Raw genomic sequence first — 19,576 nt, 5'->3', positions numbered from 1 at the left:
AGTGTATTATTAAATTGTATTATTGTAGTGGAAATAATAAAAATTGTTATAAAATAAAATAATTACAATTAATTAAAAATTAATAAAAGGGCGTCACGGTGGCGCAGTGAGTGGCACGATCGCCTCACAGCAAGATGGCTGCTGGTTCGAGCCTCAACTGCGTCAGTTGGCATAGGTGAATTGGGTAAGCTAAATTGTCTGTAGTGTATGTGTGTGAATGATAGTGTATGGGTGCTTCCCAATGATGGGTTGCAGCTTGAAGGGCATCCGCTGCATAAAAAATATGGTGGTTAAGTTGGCGGTTCATTCCGCTGTGGCGACCCCTGATTAATATAGGGACTAAGCCGAAAAGAAAAAGAATAAAATTAATTAAGATTAAGTAGTTTTAAAATAATAAAACTAAGCTTAAATTGAATAAAATTAAATAAAAAAAGTTATAGCATAAAAATACTTTTTATCGTGCATTTTTATTATTGGATCTTAGAAAAAAAAAATAAACGAAAAAGTAAACTGAAAATATAATATAATACTAAAATTACTATCAGAGTAGCTACACGAGCCTCTACAACTATAAAAAAATGAGACCAAACGAAAATTCTCAATTTATTTTAATTTACAATTTATAGATTTGCAATTAAGTAAAGTTTTTTTTGTATTCTGTGAACTACTGATTACTTTTTCAAAATTTAAAATAAACATTTTAAAAAATGCTCTAATAATAAAAAAAATATATATATATATATAAAAAAATTTATTTATTTTAAGTTTTTAGACATTTTACTCATTCTTTCATTTTCTTTTCAACTTAGTCCTTTTATTAATCTGGGATCGCCACAGCGGAATGAACCGCTAACTTATCCAGCACATGTTTTACACAGAAGATGCCCTTCCAGCAGTAATCCATCACTGGGAAACATCCATACACACTCATTCACACAGATACACTACAGACAATTTACTAGCTTACCCAATTCACCTATAGCGCATGTCTTTGGACTGTGGAAAACCCACGCCAAGATGGGGAGAACATGCAAACTTTACACAGAAGTGCCAACTGACCCAGCCACGACTTGGACCACTGACCGTCTTGCTGAGAGGCGACAGTGTAACCCCTGAGACATTGTGCTGCCCTCTTAGTATAACTATAGCAGAAATGTGAACAATATATTGAAACTATAACAGAATAATAAACGTCTTTTCTCCAGGTGCTGGGAACTCCTACACGAGAGCAGATTCGGGAGATGAATCCAAATTACACTGAATTCAAGTTTCCACAGATCAAGGCGCACCCATGGACGAAGGTTAGCATGAGTGTTTCCATATGCTTCAGTGTTTTGTTTTTCTATATTGCTGTGCTTACATCTTTCCTGTTAAAAATGTGATCGTATGAACTATTCTAAAGATGATATTGCTATTTCCCATAACTTTAATTGATCTCTTAGGATTTATTTATAACTAATTTTATTAGATCTAAACAATGAATGTCATTTTTCAATGTCAAAATTGTATTCAGTGCCCTCAAGTAATATATGAGCGATAAATGCTGTGAAAGAAATACTTTCTTCAAAAGGCCTTGATCTTTTGCTTGAAATACAACCAGAAATATCAGTCGCTTAAGATGTTTTTGGATAAGAGACTTTTTTTCTTGAAACCCTTTCTATTTGTGGTAATTTGAGTGCTCCAAAATCCAAAACTCAATTCAGTCAAACTAACTTTTAAAGTGTGTAAAACTAAATAATCAGTCCTTGAAATAATCAGGCACTCGAAAAGTTAAAAAGCTTTTAACATGTTTAACATGTACTAATATATTAAAAACAGCACTCAAAAAAATAAGTTTGCTGTTTGTTCAAACTGTTTATTTAAAATGAGCTGAAAAACAAAATTCTTGAGTTTTTTGGTGGGGATAACTCAATTGTTTTATATTCAATCCACTTAAATTTGTAAAAACTAATGAGTTAACAGGGCGTCACGGTGGCGCAGTGGGTAGCACGTTCACCTCACAGCAAGAAAGTTGCTGGTTCGAGCCTTGGATGGGTCGGTTGACATTTCTGTGTGGAGTTTGCAAGTTCTCCCGGTGTTCACAAGGGTTTCCTACGGGTGCTTCGGTTTCACCCACAGTCCAAAGACATGCACTATTGGTGAATTGGGTAGGCTAAATTGGCCGTAGTGTATGTGTGTGAATGTTTCCCAGAGATGGGTTGCAGCTGGAAGGGCATCCCCTGTGTTAAACATATGCTGGATAAGTTGGTAATTCATTCCGCTATGGTGACCTTAGATTAAAAAAGGGACTAAGCCGAAAAGAAAATGTATGAATGAATCAAATAGATTTTTGCAGCATGCATTTTTTACAGTGCTGAACCGCATAGGTGCACACGAGTGCTCTTTTTAATATAATAGTGTTATATTTTTGTTAATAATTAATAATGTTAATAAAGGCTATTAATCTTTTTTCAAATATCTTTTCAGTTACTTGGACTGATTGTTTGGTTTTGCATACTTTTCTTGTGCAAAGCTCCTTTTTGCAGTCTTGGAAATGTTTTGCACAATTAAACCATATTTTACTGCTAGTCAGGTTTCCATCACCCTGTGTTAATGAACATTTTGAAGTATCACATGAGAAACGAATGATAGAAACTCACACTGTAATAGTTCTAAACTTGAATTTCCTTCTTCTAAACAAGATATTCTGAAGAATTTTAGAAAAAAGCAGCCATTGACATCCATAGAAGGAACAAAAAAAAAGACTAACTGTCCATACAAATGTTTGTATAGAGCAATAAAAGGCCTGTGTTGTTGTGTGTGTCAGGTTTTCCGGCCCCGGACCCCTCCGGAGGCGATCGCTCTGTGTTCGCGATTGTTGGAGTATACTCCTACAGCCCGTCTAACTCCTCTGGAAGCCTGCGCTCACACTTTCTTCGACGAGCTCCGTGAGCCAAACCTCAAGCTCCCCAATGGAAGAGAACGGCCTGTGCTGTTTAATTTCACCACACAGGGTGAATGCTGCACACAAATACACAGAAGCTCCACTACTACAGCTAGGTTCATTTTTTGAGGCATCATATGGCTTCACTGGGACAGAACCTTTGCTGAGAAATTACGCAACATTTTAAAACGAAGAAGCACATGTTGGTTAAATGAATAGTTTACCCAAAAAATAATATTACCCCATAGTTTACACACCCTCAAGTATATACAGTTGAAGTCAGAATTATTAGCCCCGTTTAATTTTTTCCCTAATTTTTGTTTAACAGAGAGCAGATTTTGTCAACACAGTTATAAACATAATAGTTTTAATAACTCATTTCTAATAACTGATTTATTTAATCTTTGCCATGATGACAGTAAATAATATTTGACTACATATTTTTCAAGACACTTCTATACAGCTTAAAGTGACATTTAAAGGCTTAACTAGGTTAATTAGGTTAACTAGGCAGGTTAGGGTAATTAGGCAAGTTATTGTATAATGATGGTTCATTCTTTAGACTATTGTGACAAAAGTTAGCTTAAAGGGGCTAATAATTTTGTCCTTAAAATTGTTTTAAAAAATTAAAAACTGCTTTTATTCTAGCCAAAACAAGTAAGACTTTCTCCAGAAGAAAAAATATTATCAGACATACTGTGAAAATTTCCTTGCTCTAGTAAACATAATTCGGGAAATATTTAAAAAAGAAAAAAAAAATCAAAGGGCTAATATTTCTGACTTCAGCTGTATTTCCTCAGTGCGTATGAGATTCTTCTGTCAGATGAACACTCTGAGTGGTTTTAAATTTTATTCTGGCTCTTCCATGCTGCTGTCTATTGGTTTTTATTTTGAAGTTTCCAAAAGCACATAAATCTGTTGTCAGACTAACCAATACACCACCAGGGGGTTAACAGACATCTTTTGAAGCGAATTAATGTGTTTTTGTCAAAAAAAATATGGCAACACTTTAAACACTGTAGTTTAGGTCACAATTCATGCTATTATTAAGATTTTAACTGTTCATTCCCAACAAACACATCTACAATGTAGCGATGTCTGTACAATGTTGCATTTTTTTTCAAAGGCAAGTTCGCAGCTTACGTGCTCGCTACATTGTCACAACGTAGAAATGTAAGACGTGAGAAGGCTGTAGCAACGTTGTTGTGTGACATTCAGCAACCGTGAGACGATGTTTTTACTACATGTATTAATGCTTTTTTTCCTGGCAACTTATAAATACTGCCTAGAACATGAATAAGCAGTTTTCTAGTATTGCTTAATATTAAATATTCATTCATATTTCCGTTTCAATAAAATAACTGCATTTATAAACTTTTAAGTGTAAAAATGCCACACAAATGGATATAATCTAACATTTTTATTATATATTTCACAGTTAATACGTACAGTACACATCTAATTATAAGCAAACAGTATAAAATGTTTAGATTATATCAAATAGTTAACTATATTTAATTAGGCTTAATTAAAATGTCAGTCGACAGTATATTAAACAAACAAGAAAAGTAAACAAGAAAACAAATTAAAATGCAGACACTGGGCATCGAAGCTGTGGACTGGAGAATACCGAAAACCAGGGAGCGCAGCCGAAGACAAGGTGTAGTTGTTGGTACAGAGAAAGCAATCAGAGAAAGAAATCCAACAGAGAATCCAGTTCAGAGATGGATCCACAAGTCCAAATAGGCAGTGAACAAGAGGACAAATCAGAGCTTGACACAACAGGACTACACAAATGACCACTGATGACTTATTTATCAGGAAGAAATAAAGCAAAACTCACGTCTCCTCGGTCGTTGCTGAATGAGACGCCAAACGCTCTGTTAAAAATTTAAACTGATTCACTGATGACGAGTAAAGGTTGTACAGTGGTTGTCCATGCCACCTAAGCACAACCTAAAGCAACGACCATTTAAATGGAAAGATTATGACACCGTTATGATAACCTTTAGCCACAACGTAGATCCTCAACCTTTTTACAAGGTTGGTACAACGTTGTAGGAAAGTCGCTACATTGAGGCAACGTTGTGGGTTTGTTGGGTTAGTAGTTATAAAGTATGATCTTATTTTGCATCCCTAATCCTACCCAAAACCTAAACCCAACTTCTACCTCACTAACTATTAATAAACAGCTAACTAGTAGTTTATTAAGTTACTAGTGTTAGTTTATGGTTTGTTTATACCGTGAATTGTGACCTAAAGTGTTACCATAAATATTTTACATTCTTTAATTATAAACTCAAATCACTTATTTCCGGCGACTACATGAGATAAAATGCATTCGTAACGTAAGTGTAAGAGTAAGATGCTGTATAACGCTGTACAGTAACACCAAGCCAACTACTTTTCTTGTTCCTAGTCATCTTCTGTGGTGAACAAACTGTGTGGTAAGAGGTTCCTGCTGGATGCGTCTCTTTCTGGAGCTTCTGCTAATATTGAGTCTTGTGTCGTACGTCATGCTTTATTAAAAAATGAAAATATTTTTGTCACAAAAACACATCGATCCACTTTATAAGACATACGTGAGCCATGGGTGGTGTATGGGTTTACTTGAAGACGGATTTATGTGATTTTGGAAGCTTTACCCAACAGCATTGGTCAGGAAGGAAAAAATTAAACTATTTAAAATGTGTTTGCCCGACAGAAGAAAACTGTATACACTGTGGATGGCTTGAGGGTGAGTAGATTGCAGGGTAATTAATTTACATTTTTGGGTGAACTATCGCTTTAATGTGTCCTTAGAGGATACGTTGAACATTAATATAAATGCATTTGCACTTGGGAAGTTGTCTTTTACACTAATGTCTTTTGCATTTATTCATTAGAGTTGTCCAATAACCCCTCGCTGGCGTCTGTACTGATCCCTGCACATGCTCAGAACCAGGCCGAAAACTCTACCCAGTCTGCCTCAGCCGCAACAGGTTCGTTATTTTCACTTTCAGCCTCTAATGGGCTGTTTACACCTGGCCACTTCATGTGTTATTTCTGATCAGAAAGCAAATCCAATCATGAGAAATGCTGAAGTAAATGACCTCGGGAATGCATGAGGTGGTCTGGGACGCATTCCAGATGAATTCTAAACGCGTCTAGTTGTAGAAACCACATATGTAAATTTCACTCCTCTCAAAATGAAGGAAATAACACTGTGAGTGTGTTATAGACTATATGACATGGTCAGGTATAACAACACTAATGCAACAAACAACGGCAATGCCACAGACGACAGTTTGGATGTTTGTTTCGTTTTGTTGTATTTTTTCATTTCATTATATTTCTGACCGGTCAAAAACTCTTTAGAGATAAAATCTAAATGTAAAATCAATAGAAGATGGCAGATTTAACAACTGTAAATAAATAGAGAGAAAGAATAATAGAGAAGTATACCACGTACATAATATATCTAGTGATTTGAAGACTCGATTTGCGGAGTTTATTTATTAACTAATTTCAGGAGGATCACGTGCTTATGATTGCTTGCAGCTGAGCTCCTCAATCAAGTAATCATGTCACATTTACCGACATTAGAAATCAATTTAGAGAACTACATATTAATTTCGTTCCTCATAAATAATCAGCTTTTTAAAATTCAAGGATGACCAGCCTTTTTTTCAGTGAAGTGACGCAAGATCCTAAAATACATTTCTCTTTACCATTTCAGGTGCCAACAGTGGTGATCGTGGTCTGAACACCAACGCTGCCTCTGCCGCTCCGAATCCTTCAACTTGAACGCCATCCACGCATCAATGGTTCACTTTTCCGCTGCTGCTTATTAGCCACGCCCACTTTATGAATCACAGGCGGAGCCATGGGCGTGGCTAAAACAAATCGAAAAGCTCCTGATATGATGGATGCACCAATCAGTCCTTCCCCTAGCCATTGTCTTTGTTTTTATTATTATTAATTTATTTGCTCTAAAGGACGAAACGAGGGCTCAGAAACATACCTCAGGACTGTCTGCGGTGATGTTTGACAATTCTCTCCCTATATATGGATAGATATATATACACACACACACTTATATACACCGTTACACCTACAAATGTGTTTCTCACAGGTCTACTTGGACATTTTTTTAAAGGGAAATCTGTATGCTGTAGCCGCTGCTTCTTTTATAATCGTCTCCTGGTCAACTATGGGTAGAGACAGAGATTTTGATTATGAGCTCACACGCATTAGCTGGTTTCTGAGCCGGTTTAATGGCATGGACAAGATTTCCAGGGCTTGTGTACATTGTGTAGACTGTGTGAAATATATGCTAATGACTTTTGCCTTTACCCTCAGTATTGGGCGGATATGTTGTATGCTTAAGCTGTTTGCTGCTGTGTATGTTTTTTTTTTGTTTGGACCACTTTTGAAAGAGTGACGTTATCTATTAGTTTTCTGCTCGTCTTCCTGTTGTATAGAACTTCGCTGAACTCTGCAGATGTTGTAACACACGATCGGATAAAAAGTTGGAATATTTATGATTTTTTAAAATACATTTTTGAAAGTTTTTTAGATTATCAAAGCTGCATTTATTTAATCAAGGATGCAGAAAAGAGTAATATTGTGAAATGTTGTAAAAATAACATGGTAACAACGTGGTGGAGAAGTACATTAGCGTACTCTCCTCAGGCCATGACTCAACAATAGTAAGTAGAGTTTTGCTAATTTAGTATATTTATTAACTCCCATTATACCCGTACCCCTATATACATTTCTGGAGAGCACCAAATACATTCCAGGAGGTATGTTTTTTTTGCAGTTTTTGTTTTTGCAAATCCACCAGAAGCTGCTGTGTATGCATTTTGAGATCTCAAACGTCTCTCGAGAGTGCCATTCGCACCTACTCTTCCCGCATAAATCCACCACCAACGCTGAGGCCACTGTAAATCCACCACCACCGCTGAGGTCGCTGTTGACTAATACCCCCACCCACCCCACTCCCTAACCCAAACGATAGTGTTTTAAAAAGCATCAATTGACCAGGGTCCACCCAGTTCCCTAAAACCAACTGACAGTGTTTTGAAAAGCAATCCAGAATAAGAAAAGCCCCTCTTTTACCACGTTTTCAGATTTTACCACATAATCGCGCTGTTATTTACATGTTTATTTTATTTTTTGGCTTTTGTTTTTGTCTTACCTGCTTTCTGAAACCGTTCTTCGGCGGTCTCTAACTCATACTGCCTCGTAGCGTTCGTTTTAAAGACAAAATGCAGCTATATGTAGCTCTGGCTACATAATTAGCGATCTCCAGAAATGTATATAGGGTTACATTTCCAGAATGGGCCTATGTTGCCTATAATTGACTTATCGTCCAATACTTGGAGGTCACCTCATTTTTTGCCATTGCAATATATATTTACGAATTCACAAATAACGTTAAAGCCATTTTACAAGGACGTTTACGTTCTACTTCACTGGTGTCAAAGTTTATAATTGGGCATTTACCTAATAGGACATTTAATAGTAAATATAATAGGGCATTTACCTATTGAACATCAAACAATAGAATCTAAATAACCTTAAGAGCGAGAAGTTTTTATGGCTATTGCATTATTATGCTACTATATAATCATTATATAATCAGTGGCAAAAAACGATCTCAAAGTCACAATAATGCTGATTATCGCAACAATTTCTGTGACAATATATCCAAAATTTCCTATCATGACAGGCCTGATAATAAACTGACTGTTTATTGCATAAATACTTATTTTGTGCCACATGATTATTAAGAAATCACAGATAACTATATATGTTGCTGAATGCAAACCTCAAAAAGTTTTCTGGACCTAATTACAAAATCAAATGGCAAACTGATTTTATTTTAAAACCAAAATCATTTTTAAAAATAAGGAAACGGCTAGACACTTAATAGAAAAGACCAAAGACCAGCATTTATTTTGGAAAATTAATCTTTTGTGAAATTAAAAACATCTATAATATGATGAATATCTAAATCATAAAAAGTTAAACTTTCAAACCTTCCGATGGTAGTGCGATGCCTTCCAAAAGATTAAGCAACAACTTTTCATTTTCAAGTAAATAGTAGTAATAATAATAATAATAATAATAAATGTTTATCAAATCATCATATTAGAATGATTTAAAAGGATCATGTGACAAAGACTGAAGCAACGAAGCTGAAAATTCAGCTTTGCATCACAAAAAGAAACTACATTTTAAAATTGGTTTAACTACAAAACTGTTAATTTAAATAGTAATAATATTTCATAATATTGTTGCATTTTTAATCAATATTCGCACCTTTGGTGAGCATAGCTCTTTTTGCTGCTTTCAAAAAAAGCATATTAAAAAAAAAATCATAAATATTCCAGATCATTTTCTGTAAGTGAGTGTGTGTGTGTGAGTGTGTGTATGTGTGTCTGTGTGAGAAAGCATGTTGTACTTCTGTCTATAAATACTGTATGCTGATTCCTCAACCGTTAGCGAGCTAAAAGAAACAAGTGCGAAACCAATCAGGACCTTAAAGCTGAACACATTCACGTCTGAACACATTTCTGCACTGCAAATCCCAGCCAAAAGGAAGATGTCATGATTTAGATCTCAAACTGGTGTAATCTGTGATTAGTAATTAGCAAGAATGAGTGACCGAGCTCAGTACGAGACCTTTAACCATCTGGATGGGAATGTTTCCACTTTGCTTCCATATTTCTGGATGTTTTTCTCTCCCCTTTAGTGTCCCCTAGTGTTAGTGGAAGTGCACAGCCGAGGCTCATCTGTGTTTTTGTATGGCTGTAAATCAGCACACAAGAACAAAAACTTTAAGCTGTTTATGTTCCTCCCAGAAGTGCTGTTGAAAGAATATCCATCTGTCTCTGCTGCAAACTTAAAAGTGAAGTCTGTTCATTCATTCATTTTCTTTTCGGCTTAGTGCCTTTATTAATCCGGGGTCGCCACAGCAGAATGAACCGCCAACTTATTCCGCATATGTTTTACGCAGCGGATGCCCTTCCAGCCTCAACCAATCTCTTGAAAAGTGAAGTTTGTTCAAATATGAAAAATCATAATCATTTACTCTCTCTCGTGATGTCAAACCTGAAAGGCTTTCCTTCTTTCTTCTAAACTCTAAACTCAAAATATAAGGATTTTGGATGTAACACACAAGGACATTATTACTTGCCTTTTTATATTTAATTTAATTTCTCTGAAGAAATTATTCCATAATTAATACATTTCATAACTAACAGGCTGTAAGCGCATCTCTCCCTCTTTCTCGCTATATATATATATATATATATATATATATATATATATATATATATATATATATATATATATATTTGTTTTAGGCACCGGCTACGCCCCTGTTAAAAAAGAATTATAAGTGTGATCCTATCCTAATGAGCACCCTTAAATAATGTAGCCTGGTTATTGGTTGTCTGCAAGCATCAGTGTTTATTGAGATTAAAATAAGATTTAAAAAAACAAACGAATTGTAAATGAGATTATAAATATTGTTACAGCAATGTGACTGCTTTGGGAAATAACACTCGTAGACGTCACAGGATGACTGATCGTGAAGGAACGTGTAGTCTGGCACATTTGCTTCCCACGACAAGTCACGATTTTATCAAGAAAAAAATGGCATAATCTGACATAGTGACTTTCGTAACCGACAAAAAAAACGTGTAATGACCGGGGCTTAATTTTTGCATTATAATTGTTTGATTCATTATGTATGAACAACAATAATATTAAATACGGGGTAGCACGATCACCCCACAGCAACAAGGTTGCTAGTTCCAGCCTCGGCTGGGTCAGTTGGCTTTTCTGTGTGGAGTTTGCATGTTCTCCCTTTGGGTTTCCTCCGGGTGCTGCAGTTTTCCCCACAAGCCCAAAAACATGTGGTGTAGGTGAATTGGGTAAGCTAAATTGCCCATAGTGTATGTTTGTGAATGAGTGTGTATGGATGTTTTCCAGTGATGGGTTGCAGCTGGAAGGGCATCCGCTGCATAAAACATATGCTGGATAAGTTGGCGGTTCATTTCACTGTGGCGACCCCGGATTAATAAAGGGACTAAGCTGAAAAGAAAATAAATGAAAATGAAACATGTTCCTATACAGTATAATTCATAACATACAAAAATAATATTTTTGACACTTGGTAAGGCATCGCTGATATAATGTGACAATTATTACAGAACTCAATACTATATATACACTTTTCAAAGTACAAGCTTAAAACATTATGAAAGTGATTAAATTATGACAATTTTAATTTGTATTTATTTATTTTTTGGTGAACTGTTCTGTTGTTAACTGGCACAATAACTCCTGTATTTTTATATTTATTTACTTCTTTTAATTTAACGACAGTCCTCCATCACTCAAAATATAATATCATTACCTTACAGATAATTACAGTAATCATTTGATTAAATAATATATGCATTTCGCCTTCAGAAATGTCATCTTTTGAGCTCTTGTTCAGATTACTTCACTCTCACAGCAGGGAAAATACATTTTACAGAGTTTCTTGTTTATTATTAATATTATTTTCCTTTTTTATACTTTTAACTTAATCTCCTGTTGGAGGAATTCCTACTTTAATTTTTGATAACAGAGTTTTTTTATGGTTATGAAATGCTCATGTTAATCATGTATTTTCAGTATTAATTAGTTGCAATAATATATTTTTGATTTGTGATTGAGGTGTTGTAAAATGCTTTCAGCAGCACTTAAAGGGAGCGATGTTATGTAGCACTACAATCTTTTTTTTTTAATGTTCATAAACTTTTTTTAAGCACATCCTTGCACATATATAAAGTGCTATTCTTCAGTCAACAGCCACTGAATCAGATTTTTTTATTATTTGTTACCCACCTGTGACAGGATGCTGAGCGTCTCTTCTTGTTCATACTGGTGTGTGTTTTCTGTCCTCCGTGTTCTGGTTTAGAGAAGTCACCTGATACTGTACTGCATTAAATAAAGCGTAGGTTAGCCTCACTCTTACCACGCTGTTGGCTCTCTTTTTATTGCTAAATATCTCATATATTATGAATTAATGAAAACTTTCACTCTTTCAGTCATGTATGAATTGTATTTGTGAAACACAAAAGATATTTGGAAAGGGTTCAAAATATGAACATAACCCTTGTTAATTTGGTCAATGATTAAAAAAAAAAATAGTCATACAATTTTCCTAAAACACTCACTGGCCATTTTATTAATTACACCTGTTGGATTGCTTCTTAAAACAAAGAGCGTAATCAGCCAATGACATGGCAGCAATTCAATGAATTGATCAAGTTGATGTGGTCAGGATTGAACAATATCTATCTGAAAAGTTCAATTTGATGCTTTGTTTTAACTAAACAATTTTTTTTGACTAAATTAGCATTCAGTGCTCAGGTAGACTTTGATAAAAGGTAAGAAAACATCCAGTCCATAACTTTTTATATTTAAAATACGTCATTTTGTGTGTGTGTTTTTTTTTTCAATAAATCACTGACATCATTTATGAATTTGGCAATTAAAGAGTTAAAATTCTGCAATTTTCTATGCAATTCAGTAGTTTTGATCAGGACTGAGGTTGATTAAAAGGTTTATGCTAAAAACAAATAGAAAAAAATATTTATTTTAAGCATTTTACAGCAGTTAAATTCAGTGGATGTTTTCATCCGTAACATACACAATAAAAACGTTGAGTTATTTATTCAACCCCATGGTTGAGTTAAACATATACTGTGCTTTGTTATGTTATTGTTATCCTTTATTAGGTTATTTATTAATAATTCAACCAGTTAAGTTAAATATTTGGTACTTTGTTGGGTTATTTATAACCTTTATTATGTTATTCATATTTTAACTCAACCAGTTGGGTTAAAATTTTGCATTTCAACAGTCAACTGATTTAACTGACAGAGAACTGCTGTATTAATATGGTGCATAATTTTGTTTTTTCATTTAAAGTTTAAGCTCTAGCAAAATAATATTGTTTTTTTTTAATCAAATTACCTCTCTGTGTCGTGTTTATATCATTTTCACCAGCACTTTTTGATGATGATGCAAACGCACACTATCTATATTAATAATATATTAAATGGATGTACTTCATGAGTTCATCTCTACAGTTTTTTTTTTTTTTTTTGAAGAGATGATACAGCCGTCATTCTCACCCTTAGGACACAACAGAGACATTTATCTATTTACACAGTCATAATTACAGTATTAATAGTAGTAGTACCAGAATCGAAAAAATAACATTTAATCAAAATAACCCAATGCATTGGGATAAATTATATAACTCAATGCATTGGGTTAAAATAACCCATAGTTGGGAAGGGGCTATAATAGGCTAACCTATAGATGGGTTATAAGGTATTTTAACTCAACTATTATAACAGGAAAAACAAGTACATTTGCACAGAGTGTATTGTTGAGGTTTTCAAAGCATTTTCTCAAAATATGTGTCAAAATAAGATTTGTCACTAAAAACCATTCTGCTAGCTGAAACAGAAAGTTGTGGCCAAATTAAGCCTCAAAATCACCCAAAAGTGGATGAAAACATCCCCAACAGCACACAAGGGTTGAAGCAAAGATGAAAGGTTTTTAATCACACTCTTATACTCTCTCATTGACCATTCCTGACATTAGTCCACTAATATAGTTCACTTAGTAGAGAATTAAAACGAGTGAGTGAATTTTAGCACGCGGTGCAATGAAGGGGATGTTGTTTTGTTTTGCTGGTTTGATAAACCCCTCAGATATTCAACGTCTTGGTCAGACGGTTAACACTTATCGAGTTATCGAGTTAGTAACGATATTGATTTCTGTCACGAACAGAAACATTAATTAAACAATTAAATAATAGTTTATTTAGAAACTTACGCCGATACTTGATGGGAATCCACTGTGAAATTGAACGCCATCTTGTGGTCAGACGCGGGAACTCAGTAGGCGCGAAATGTCTCGGAGTGTGTTATGGGTAATCTACAGCCGTGATTGTTGCTAGAAGTGATCAAAGTCTAGTGTATTTTATTGCAAAGACTATAACATTCGTTATTAAACGGACTTTGTCTTTAGTCATTGTCTATTAATGTTAATGAGAATTTTTTTACATTATTAAATTACCTGTTGAATTGTCTTTTATTAATGTCTACTCCTACAATAGCCGTAAACCTACCTAACATAAAAGTTGTAATTATAGTTGTCACAAAATTTATGCTATAGGCTTATTGATGTGTGTATTCACATATCCCTTCTAGACTTTACCTGTTGAGTGTATACATTTTGAGTGAACTCACAAATACTCAATTTCTCACCAACTTTATTTAAAATAAAAGTAAAAAGTATTGTTGGTTATTCAATATAATGACAATAGTAGGCCTACAAGTGTTGCTGTATTTAAAAGCTGCCTCTCCATGACCTTGGCTGTTCAATGATAAAATTCAAGACACCAGTCTTAGTTTACCATGTATCATCACTGAATAAAGCCTTTGTGCTGTTTCACAGATAACCAACAGGCATCACACTGCTGCTGCACAAATGTTGCAAATCATTATTAATTCTTAGAGTAAAAAGTAACAGTGTAAAAAAACAATAGTCCACAGTGTTCAGATCATACAAGCCTAACTCAGCAAGAAAAGAGCTGATTTTGATAATGAATACAGCACAAATTAGAGCTTTGCTAAAAGAAAGTACTAATAAAAATCTAATTTCATTCATGTTTAGATATGTTTGTGTTTTAAGCTTTACTTTGATTTCTACCGTTAGTAGTTTGTTTGGCTTTTTGCTATTTTTCGGAATAAAAATTTTGTCCTTTACAGCATTTTTCTTGAAAAAAATTAAAGAAAAAAAATGAAAAAGTTATATCAAGAGCTTTTATGATTTATACTAATATTTTGACCAAGCACCATTTAAAAAAAACTTTTGATAACTTTTAATAATTTATATTTGGTGGAATAACTATAACTTTCAATTACAACAAATCACAACAAAACATTGCTTATGTTCTGTTTAATTCTCATTTTCTGAGGAAAAGAAGCTATAATTTACTAACAGAAATGTATTGATGCATTCATTGAGTAATATATTTTGACATTTTACTCAACTACTAATCCAAAGAAACTAACAATTGCCAAGTGGTTTCTTATAGCTCTCTATTTACATGGTAATTTAAATATTTTATAATTTATATTGTTACACATTAATTTCCCATTTAATGATCACATTAGGAAAGACTGTGGATGACGCACATTTCGAGAAACCTCCCACTGACTGTTTAAAAGTTTATCAGTCCACTTGTGTCCATCTACAAGGTGAGAAACGGCCATCAGCTTATTGGTAAGACTAACATATATAAGCCTATTTTTCTTAGGTTGATCAAATCTAAACCAGTGTTACATTTATTATTTTATGCCAGACATACAAGAGAAATGAAGAAACTTTGTGCTGTTTGCATCCTGGTGATTTTTACTCATGGTAAGTCTTTTTCATTTCTCACTTCTCAATCAATTACTGAACCTGATTCAACTTTCACAAACATATTAGGTCCATAAAAATAGGTTAGAATTACATATTAGAATCTCATACAGTGCTGTTTCTTAGCAATTTTGGGTTAAATATGCATGCACAAACCCAAATTCTCAATCGAAAAACTGAGTTAAAAACAACCAAGCATTCATTGTAAAATATGCTGCGTTACAATTATCAAGCATAATTCTTGTCTAGATGGCCTAAACCAATCTTATGGGCATTCTGAGACATTGATTTTGGAAGTTTGTTTGGGGCTAAGTGTTTCTTTTCTTCATTTTATTTAAGCATACCAGCAAATATTAGTTACTAAATGCATAAGATGCCCATTGTAAATAGTTTGTCATGTTGGTCAGTATATGCCACATCTAGTGTCGCCAGAAAACCATGCAACAGGAGTTTCAAGAGTTCACACTTAGCTCATGATTTATATAGCTTGTTTGGATTGCTGTCCCGGGAGAGAGCCCTGAGCTCAAGGGATCCTTGTGCCCAGCCCCCCCTTCGCAGGGCGAGGGGAGATTGAGTTCAGGTCGATCTTCAAACTTCCCTGCTGCTGAGGCAAAGGTGAACTTCTGTATGGTGGGAGGAAACCAGGCAAACCAGTGGAACACGGGGAGTACATGCAAACTCTGCACAGAAATACCAACCCAGCGAGGACTCAACACCATTGGTATTCTTGCTGTGAGGCAACAGTGCTAGTCACTGGGCCACCGTGCCACCCATTCTGGATAAAGGTGGAAGAAGGGAGGAGGGGGGTTTCTTCCAGATGAAGATAGTCGTAGAAAGGAAATGAGGATATTTATATAGTGACTTGGGATTCTTTGATTGGAGGATCATGATTGGCTAATGTGGGTCAGCTGGGTCAATCATGAGCATGTGCTCCTCTTGAAATTAGTTTAAATTTAAACTTCACTTAATCTGACAAGGCTTTTAAAAAGCATGTAGATAATAGATTTACATTGAGGAAGAACTTCACATGACACAGACGTGATAATCAAAGTCAAACTAAGGTGTTGGTAAATATCTGAGACAAGTGCTGTAGAGACTCCACCTTCTTTTGCAGAAGTTCATTTGCATTTAAAGAGACGCACATGAAAATGCCATGTCTTGCTTCCATTTAAAATTGTCCATCTAAATAAGTGGTATACTAAATAGTGTGTGGAGTATTTGGAGTTGACGCTCTACAGCAGGGGTGGCTAATCCTGTTCCTGGAGATCTACCTTCCTGCAGATTTCAGTTGCAACCCTTATCAAACACACCTGTCTGTAATTATCAAGTGGATTTCAGGTCCTAATTAATTAGTTCAGCCGGGTTTGATCAGGGTAGGAGCTAAACTGTACAGGAAGGTAGATCTCCAGGAACAGGATTGAGCACCCCTGCTTTACAGGAACATTATAGGGACACTTATATTTCGACTTATAAAAAAAGAGCAAATAGTTCCCCTTTAATAACAAAGAGTTTCTTCCTCAGGACGTGGATGTCCTTGAGTATAAGAAACACTTGGCTTCCTCAGCCACAGTTAAACTCCAGCTGTTTTACAGTGCAGGCAAAGCATGACAACTCTGCTTGAGTTGAAAAAAGATGTACAGGACATCATTTTTACAAATATAAGTTGATTGGTCGGCGCCAAAAGCATCCAGTTGCTTGTGATGACCTGAGTTCGATTCCCAGCTCGAGGTCCTTTGCTGATTCCTTCCCCTATCTCTGCTCCCCATACTTTCCTCTATGTAAATCTCCACTGTCCTTTCAATAAAGGTGAAAATAATATTTTCTAAAATAATATTATTATTGTTTTTTATTTAAGTGCATTGAACATAAAACAATTAAGTTGTCCCAAAAACAACATAAGTGGGCTGATTCAAATAATTTTAAAAAAGTAGTTTGAACAAGCAGCAGACTTTTGAGTGCTGTTTTTGATGTGTATGCAATGTTTTCTTTTTGTAACACCAGCGCTTTATGGGTGGGTGTGATCCAGTATTAACATGTCATGTAATCTCATTTTTGCTCAAAAATGTAATCCATCCCTACCCCCCTAACCCCAGCCATAACTGTAAATTATTCCCAAAATCAGAGAGGAATAATGGTTACAATCAGAAGTACATAACCCTAACTCTAAGCCCAAACTTAACATAAGATGTAAACTTTTTCAAAATTCGTTAATTTTGACCGGCTGATTGGAATGTTATCAGTATCAACATACACTCAATATACACGGCCACTTTATTAGGTACATCTGTCCAACTGCTTGCTAATGCAAATTTCTAATCAGCCAATCGCATTGTAGCAACTCAATGGATTTAGGCATGACATGGTCAAGATGATCTGCTCTGAGCATCAGAATGTGGATTAAAGGTGATTTAAGTGAGTTTGAACGTGGCATGGTTGTTGGTGCCAGACGGGCTGGTCCAAGTATTTCAGAAACTGTTGATCTACTGGGATTTTCACGCACAACCATCTGTAAGGTTTGCAGAGAATGGTCTGAAAGAGAGAAAATATCCAGTGAGCGGCAGTTCTGTGGGCGCAAATGCCTTGTTAATGCTAGAGGTCAGAGGAGAATGGCCAGACTGGTTCGAGCTGATAGAAAGGCAACAGTGTACCACACTTTATGACCACAGTGTACCCATCTTCTCATGGCTGCTTCCAGCAGGATAACCCGCCATGTCATAAAGCGTGAATCATCTAAGACTGGTTTCTTGAACTTGACAATGAGTTCACTGTAATCAAATGGCCTCCACAGTCACCGTATCTCAATCCAGTAGGGCACTTCTGTGATGTGGTGGAATAGGAGATTCGCATCATGGATGGGCAGCCAACTATGTAGTAACTACGTGATGCTATCATGTCAATATGGATCAAATATATATTTTTTCAGTACCTTGTTGAATCTATACCACGAAGGATTAAGGCAGATCTAAAGAAAACAGTGGGTCTAACCTAATACTAGTGAGGTGAACCTAATAAATTGGCTGGCGAGTGTAGATGTTGGTCCAGGAACATGTTCTCTCTGGTGAAATCACTGACTATGCTTTATGAATGTTTTTTTCTCTCTTTTCCTGACTCAGATCTTGCTCGTGTATCGTACACTGTAATGGCGTTGAAGTGTAACCTGTGTATTTCCAAAGGGACCAGCCTCCAATGTACTCCATCAGTGCAGACGTGTTTTGGAAGCTTCGATGTCTGCACACACATCCAACTTAGGCCTCAAATACTGGGTAAATTCATAATATACATTGAAAGTTAGAATTATAAGCCTCTTATATTTTTTCCCCAATTTCTGTTTAACAGAAAGCAAATTTTGTTCAACACATTTCTAAACATAACAGTTTTAATAACTCATTTCTAATAACTTATTTATTTTATCTTTGCCATGATGACAGTAAATAATATTTGACTGGATATTTTTCAAGACACTTCTATATAGCTTAAAGTGACATTTAAAGGCTTAACTAGGTTACTTGGGATAACTTGGCAAGTTATGGCAATTATGTAAGTCGTTGTTTATCGATGGTTTGTTCTGTAGACTATCGAAAAATAATATTGTTTAAGTGGGCTAACAATATTGAACTTAAAATTGTTTTAAAAAAATGTAAAACTGCTTTTATTCTAGCCAAAATAAAACAAATAAGACTTTCTCCAGAAAAGAATATTACAGGAAATACTGTGAAAAAAGTATTGCTCTGTTAAACATTATTTTTGACTTCAACTATATTGTATCTAATTCAATTTTAATCATTGGTTTCTGCAGGTTCCGCCTCCATCCGTTCCTGTATGACTAGATCGTTCTGCTTGATCTATACGTTGAATGAAGATGTCAATGCTACATGCTGCAACACTGACCTCTGCAACTGAGCAACACATCCTGTCATCATATAATCAGAAATATTTATCAACTCAGTCCTGCCTTTCTGTAGGTTTTGCAAGCGGTGAAATGCTATTAAATTAAGTGTAGCAAATAGTTAATCACTGCAACAGAAAAACCTAACAAACAATGAGGCCTTCACACACACATACACAAACTGTATTTCATAACATTTTAAAAAGGTGGTACTCGAATGGCAGTTATATTGTGAAAATGTGTTAAATAAATTAGTAAATTACAAGTTTTTTTTCAAT

General features: G+C 35.1%; 2 protein-coding genes across 6 annotated transcripts in view; both read left to right on the top strand.

Moving 5' to 3' along the window:
• gsk3bb (glycogen synthase kinase 3 beta, genome duplicate b) overlaps positions 1 to 19,576 on the top strand; it is an 834,817-nt gene that overhangs the window by 32,933 nt on the left and 782,308 nt on the right. Inside the window, exons 8-12 of one of the 4 annotated variants that reach the window (XM_073945251.1) lie at positions 1,206 to 1,301; positions 2,807 to 2,993; positions 5,809 to 5,904; positions 6,642 to 9,549; positions 11,004 to 11,941. In XM_073945251.1, coding sequence (XP_073801352.1) covers positions 1,206 to 1,301; positions 2,807 to 2,993; positions 5,809 to 5,904; positions 6,642 to 6,709 — 447 coding nt within the window. In that variant the 3' untranslated portion in view covers positions 6,710 to 9,549; positions 11,004 to 11,941. Of the gene's footprint in view, positions 1 to 1,205; positions 1,302 to 2,806; positions 3,187 to 3,709; positions 3,788 to 5,808; positions 5,905 to 6,641; positions 9,550 to 11,003; positions 11,942 to 19,576 lie in introns of those variants that run through there. The other 3 variants (NM_001145688.1, XM_073945259.1, XM_073945266.1) reach the window with 3 other exon arrangements.
• On the top strand, positions 11,497 to 19,563 carry si:dkeyp-80c12.8. 2 transcript variants are annotated; one of them, XM_073950115.1, is made up of 5 exons: positions 11,497 to 13,623; positions 13,696 to 15,249; positions 15,354 to 15,412; positions 18,526 to 18,675; positions 19,209 to 19,563. In XM_073950115.1, the coding sequence occupies exons 3-5, from the start codon at positions 15,367 to 15,369 to the stop codon at positions 19,310 to 19,312; spliced, it is 300 nt and encodes a 99-aa protein (XP_073806216.1). In that variant the 5' UTR covers positions 11,497 to 13,623; positions 13,696 to 15,249; positions 15,354 to 15,366; the 3' UTR covers positions 19,313 to 19,563. The 2 variants fall into 2 exon arrangements, with proteins under 2 accessions (XP_073806216.1, NP_001313481.1); NM_001326552.1 differs by lacking the exons at positions 11,497 to 13,623; positions 13,696 to 15,249 and adding an exon at positions 15,258 to 15,274 and having other exon boundaries at positions 19,209 to 19,535.

Source organism: Danio rerio, chromosome 1, assembly GCF_049306965.1.
Source record: "Danio rerio strain Tuebingen ecotype United States chromosome 1, GRCz12tu, whole genome shotgun sequence".
NCBI classification, from domain to species: Eukaryota; Metazoa; Chordata; class Actinopteri; order Cypriniformes; family Danionidae; genus Danio; species Danio rerio.
The sequence above is the reverse complement of the archived record's forward strand: the minus strand, read 5'-3'. Positions and strand labels throughout refer to the sequence as shown.